The sequence below is a fragment of the Pavona decussata genome, unplaced genomic scaffold (genome assembly GCF_977016875.1).
Source record: "Pavona decussata unplaced genomic scaffold, jaPavDecu1.1 SCAFFOLD_102, whole genome shotgun sequence".
In the NCBI taxonomy this organism is placed as follows: Eukaryota; Metazoa; Cnidaria; class Anthozoa; order Scleractinia; family Agariciidae; genus Pavona; species Pavona decussata.
In genome coordinates this window covers 7,804,308-7,810,899 of record NW_028145517.1, presented here as the reverse complement: position 1 = coordinate 7,810,899, position 6,592 = coordinate 7,804,308, and the positions used below count along the sequence as shown (strand labels likewise).

The 6,592-nt window shown below is 35.9% G+C and overlaps 1 protein-coding gene across 1 annotated transcript; it reads right to left on the bottom strand.

Annotated features, from left to right (window-relative positions):
• Nucleotides 1-216: 216 nt before the first annotated feature.
• On the bottom strand, nt 217-5,027 carry LOC146472053 (transmembrane protein 272-like). The gene is made up of 5 exons (XM_085120605.1): nt 4,847-5,027; nt 3,207-3,291; nt 2,510-2,620; nt 2,046-2,105; nt 217-1,437 (listed from the first exon to the last, which is right to left on the bottom strand). The coding sequence occupies exons 1-5, from the start codon at nt 4,874-4,876 to the stop codon at nt 1,049-1,051; spliced, it is 675 nt and encodes a 224-aa protein (XP_084976731.1). The 5' UTR covers nt 4,877-5,027; the 3' UTR covers nt 217-1,048.
• Nucleotides 5,028-6,592: the final 1,565 nt, after the last annotated feature.

Here is a 6,592-nt window from a genome sequence, read left to right as displayed (position 1 = left end):
TTTTCTTAATCCATCACTGAACCAAAGCTTTTAAAAAAAATATATTATTGTGGTACAAAAGGAAAAATAGTTGTGTGAAGACTAGCATTTTCCCATGTTGTCTTGATCATCAATGATTCAAAAAAAAAAAAAAAAAATATTTGGCCGAACAACTGTTTTCCACCTTCAATAAGAGTCAAGGTACCTAAATAAACTCTGATTTTAATTTTAAAACTCTTTGACTTTAACTGGAACAGTTAATTTTTACAAAAACTAAATTAGCACATTCCTGCTTGGAACCAGAGAAGTACATGAACCTTAAAAGCACTTAAAGCATTTTATTTTTAATTTGTCAAAACTAAACAAACTTCTAATTCTGTTAACATTTATTTAACACTCTTTTAATCACTGCAACATAGATGTACAAATAACATTATTACTTCTCTAGATGGCTGTGTGCTTCTAGAAAATATTCTATGCCCTATATCACCACTGGTGCTTAATGAAAATGGTAAATACAAATAGTTTTTTTTAGCCGGCAACACTTGCAGTTATGCTGCAAAATTAATTATTCAGTAGAAACTTCTAACTTAGGCTAAGCGTGCAATTTACTTTAAAATTTTGCACTAAATATTCAGTTCCTTCTATGAAACATCTGCAGGGATCAATATGGCATGCACGTGGCTTTTGTTTCTTCAAACTAAATTTATTCTTTTGAATAGAATGAAATTTTATGAACGTGAATATGACTAGTGCATAAATTCATCTTGGACTTTGCTGTGTACAACTACTGTGAAACACTGCTGGCATGTTCATAGCGGGAACTGGATGTCCACACAGATTTACTTATAATAAGTAAGCATACATTATTATAAATTAGCATGCGGTTCCAATACAGATCAAGCGACAGGGTCCTCAGGAAGACAAGGCCAAGCATTTCTTCATTTTAGGCCACAGACTGAGAGTAAAAAACATTGTATTGTAGACAGTTCCAGTCTCATAGCTTGGAAAGTTTATTCTATCAGGTTCGATCTAATGAGAACTTGTACCACGAGCCATGCTTACTTGTTTATGCACCATCACCAAACGCTGCAGCACAAATACCCACACAACAAACACAACAACACATGGCACCGATCAAAATATATGTAGAAGTTGTAATCCAAAATGCAAACAGGTACAAGGTTTTGTCGCAATAATCTGGACTTGAAAGATCATCATATTTGGGCTCATAATTCCGATATATCCAGACATTGCCGCAGATAAACCAGGCAAAAAGGAAACAGTCCAGTAAGGACCCCACAGGATTTCGCCGCTTTTCTTCACTGTCGTCATTGTCACCTTCCCTGGCCCTTTGACCCAGTGAAATGAGGTTTCTGAAGACACCAACAGCTCCAGCCACAATGAGGTAGATTGGAATCTTGTCTTCAATAGGGCAATCATTCTTGTATTTAGCACCTGGATGTGACAAATAAATCCAAGTTAAACTGAATACAGAAACAGAATGCTGTCTACAGGTAAATGGTACATAAAGCAAAGAACACTGAATAATCAAGCAAACGCTTTTTCTTTTAACCCTTAAACCCCTAACGATCACAGAACAAATTCTCCTATTTTGTCCCCATACTTTTTTCTCATTGATTTTAAGTCTCTCAAGTAGGAGGGGGTGGGTGGGCTCATTACATTTGTCTAAGGCACAGCTGTGTGTTAACCGACGTCCGATCTCACCCCACAGAAATGTAAACCGCCATGAGACTTGGTGATATGTGCGGTATATAAGAATTCATTCATCCATTCATTCATTCATTCATTCAATCGTGTAAAGAACACTACTGACTGAAATTCACTTTCAACACAAGTTTTCATAAACTGTAGAATCTTTACCTGTTTTCAGATATTTCTCAGACCAAACTGGTTAAAATCTATACCAAAATGGCTATAAAACTATACCCTTTGGTGCTGCACATACCTACAGTATATAGCTTGTATAGGGGAGTACCTCCTCCCCCCACCTCCACCCCGGTATTATACCCTCCTAATTGTCTTCATAGTTCAAAGAAGCTTACCTATAACAATCATGGCAATTGGTATTGCCATAACCAGACCAATGGCAATGGTACAACCAACTGAAAAATAAAAGAATGAAAAGCAACATTCAGCACATCCAAAGGAATGCACAGGGATTAATCATAACTTGGTCAAAAGTAGACCTTTGCCGGCTTTTGCACCTTTTAATAACATGCAAACTACAAAGTTAAAGACACAACTGGGTTTTCCACTGCTGATAAATAATTTACCAAAGCAGGGATGGCACAGAGGTGGGAGCACTCGCCTCCCACCAATGTGGCCCACGTTTGATAATTAACGTATGGGGCTGTGCAGAAATGTTGCCGCAATATCTTGTGAACTATACACTGCTCAACAGGGCAGCCAATGAAGCTGTTTAAGAATGAATTCTTGATCCATTCTTAACCCTTTCAATCAGACGAGATTCACTGAAAATAATGAGTGTACCAATGTGGTGACTCACTTGTTCCAGCAAGAATGACCACTAGCTTTTTAATGAAATCAGGAATTGAACTTGAGCCTTGTCTTGCATCTTTAATTTCACCAAATAAGGACTGGTATGATGGGGGAGGTCCTGATAAAAAAAAAGAATGAAAACAATTATAATTAAAGATATCAAGCTGTTTTTGAAGTTAAGCAATATGAACAACAACAGTTTCTGCTTGCCACTCTACCTCTTGCAGATCTTACATTTCAATGACCAGTTCAAATACCTACATCAGAACTTTGTCAAAGCGATGACAGGTAAAAAACACTTAATCAAGATGTAATGATATGAAACACATTATTGTAATTAAGTGTACAATGGACAATTTTGTGGGAGACGGCGTGGTCTAGTGGTTAGGGTGCCAGAATTGTAATCTGAAGGCCCCGGGTTCAAGTCCTGCTCTGACCACTTGGATTTGTTTCATGGTAGCCTTGTTTTCAAATCCAAGACCATGCTTTGTAAATAGCAAACTGGTTTACCTCCCACCAGTTGGGATTTTTAACAAATGTCATGTTCAGTTTGTACATTAATTTCATTGATTTATAGTGTCACCAATTAGCACTACAGTCCTAAATACTTCAACACTTTAATAAAGTCATCTATTTTATACATAGCAGACACAACACAAGAAGAGAATGAAAGACAAAAGAAAGCAGTGACATAGGCTAGTTACCTGTTGCTTCATCGTAAGTGGGGGGAGCAGAACTATCTGTTCCGTAGGTGGGAGGTCCTGCTGAATAGGTATCAACTGGTGCTCCCTAATTAAAGAGAAAAAATATCAGCAAAAGGGCATTTATTGGTTCTTATTCACTACCATACATACATAGACATACATGTGTCGTTTACGCATTGGCAATTTAGTGACTTTATGGTCATACTTTCTTAGGTCCACGACAACTCTCCAAGCAAAGTTCTGGAGTAAAAAGAGTGTGTTTCTGTTCTTAGACACATTTCTCCATACAATAGAACAGTTTACTGAATAAAAAATACAAAATATCATTGGTGTAACCTCGCTTTACAGCCACCCTTTTAGACCCTTTAACCCCAGCATCAAATCATATTCTCACTGTTCCACATGTTTCTTATGGCAGTAGTATGGAGAATTTGTTTAAACATCAACACGTTCTAATTTCAAATAATGCTGATAGTTGTAACATTCCAACTATGGTCTACAGTCGTTAATGTGCTGCCTTTTATAAAAAAAATGAGGCATTGCCATGTCAGATGTTAAAGTGCTCTTCCTGGTGATCAAAATTGCATTGCAGGCAACAATCTACAGTATAATTTGCAGGCATACATGATGTATCTGGGGTGCAGTGCTCACCACTCAGTCAAGAGCTTGGTTCAACTGATTGACATGCAAATGGAATGTGTTCATCTAATGGAAATTTTCCAGAACAAACAGATGACCTTTGGGGTCGTACTCTGTTTTTTCATTCCAATTGGTTCAACAGAAATTACCTTAGTTTCCATTTGCACAAAATTTCCATTTCCATTTCATGGCCCTAGTTGGCTTTAAAAGAATTAAAGTCTGGATAGAATATTTTTCCCAGTTTGGGGAACCAAGTTATCTATGTACCTTCTCTGTTTAATTCAACATACACGTTTTAGCTAAATGGTTTTCTCATAAAAGTTGTCAATCGTGACAACATATGTAATAAACGACTTTAAATACTACACCTTGGCTTAAAACCGTTACAACTGTTACATTACTTAGGTAATTCATTTTTTTAACTTCGTAGTTCTCGTTTTAGTTTTATTACAGTTGACGTGATGCGTGATGAATGTGGATTAACACGGAAAACTAGGTCTCAGTTTTCCAGACACCCGAAAACAAATCATTCATGTCTCGACAAAAACAATGTTTAAACTTTTAACTTATGTAAAAAAAAATATAAACTTTCTCGACGTAACTCTTATTGGATTCTGTTAAAAGTGACTTTAAAATACCTTCCTAAACAAGAACAACAAATAAATAGAACGGACGCTTTGTGCAGACTACGTCGGTTTCACTTTCATTTTATCAAGGCCTGATCTAGAATTCGACAAACTTAGAACAGCACGCAATCCGTAAACAACTGCGTGGACGAGAAATTGACTCTTTGGTCCCACAAAGAGAATTAACTTCTTGGACAGGCTTTTTGTAGATATATAAAAGACACAAGGAGTGAAGTACCTAAACTTGCGTCGACTAGAAACTCCGATCTACAAATTGAACTTGCAATTATTGTTTATTTATCTAGCATTAACAAGCCTGAAACTGAAAGAATGTTGTTCGATTTATTAACCTAAATACTTAAATGAAATACCAACCTCCATTGCTCCTTTATCGGTTTCTGCCATCCACGAAAACTTCGGAGCTCTATACAATCCGCCTGCAATGCAAATTCCAAACTTTGGTCCCTCCCTTTTATTTGAGACTTAGTAACCAGGCTCTTTCTGAGTTGTCTCCCCACTCTCTACACCCACAGTAAAAACGAAAACCGTAATAAATTCTGTAAGAAAAAAAAAATAAAAACAAAAACAAAACAAAAAAGATTAAAGGAGTGCGTTCGGCAAATTGAATTGTACAAGTTAATATTTCCTATCCGTTTCATTTTCACTTATTTCTTTCTTTGTTTAGTTTGGTTTTTCTTTATTGCTAAAATTAGCAATCATGGGGAAGTTTCCTTCCCAACATTTTGAAATAACCCGGCATTTTCATCGCTAATCCAAATACATCGTGACACAAGACGTGCAACTCCTGTAGACCAGGGAAAAAATGCGGAAACAAAAGCTTCATTCTGAGTATTATTTATACAAAGTTGAACGAAGTCTACAATAGCTGAGTGCTGCCGACTTTTCGGTACGGTGGTGGCCGTTTTCGGACCGTGCATGCTGCCTATTACTTACAGTATGTGTGAAACTGCCTCACCTCAAACTTCATAGAAAACAGCACCGGTTTTAATATTCGAGGAAAATATGTTTTGAAGACGTCTCCTATAAGGATTTTTTTTCGAAATGGGCAAAATTTTCTCCAAAAGCCGTAAATCATTTGAAATAAGTGATCTGAATATGACGTGGAACGATCAGGGAGTCCTTACAAAGAAGATGTTCGATCTCAAATTTCAAGTGTGCGTACGTAAAACTGTATTTGTTTTGAAGCAAGCATAAAACTATATTAAACCTTTTAAACACTAAAAGGTAAAAAAGCTTCCGTATACTCAGGTATACTTCAGCCTAACAAATTCCGTTTTAAGGGTCCTTGCCCAGTTCGTCGAAAGAGTAGCCAGAAGAAAAAAAAAAGCATCATAAAGCTGTAGTGTACCGATTTGTAAATGATAATAATAATAATAATAATAATAATAATAATAATAATAATAATAATAATAATAACATCTTCACACGTGAAAAGATCACCGTTGCTATGGTACAGGTTACATAATAAATCGCGACCTTTTGCATTGATTAGGTATTTCATTGGTGTTTATATAATAAGCAGAACATTACTTGGCCGTTTGGAGACACGAAATTTCTCTTCTCGTCTTGAAAAATATTTCACTTGTTCGCTGCGCTCACTTGTGAAATATTTTCTAACGCTGGAAGAGAAATTTCTCCGCGCGGTCATGTAATATCTTTTTTAATGTCCACGTCACTGATCAAGTCCATAACAGTTGTGCCTAACATAAATAGCAAAATTGTAGAATACAAGCAATAAAATTTACTGATGAAACTTTTTAAAGTATCTGTCCCTTAAAGATATCTCAGTTCTTCTCGAAAGCGAAAAGATCCACTACAAAATGTAAAAAGTCCCAGCAATTCTAATTTAGGTAAAAAAAAACAAAAAAAAAACAAAAGCAAAAACAAAAACAAAATTGGCCAAATTTACGTATAAGTTTGATATGGAATAAATAGCAGAGATCGTACCTTTCTGTTAATTCTCCTTCTTTACTCTGTTTACTTGTTGCTCTCGTTTAAATGAGGGAAAAAATCCTACTTTTTATATTTAAAACCAGTTTATTTTTAAGTTGTGCGATTGTCTAAAAATAACATCATTACAACAAAAAGTCGTGCATTTTT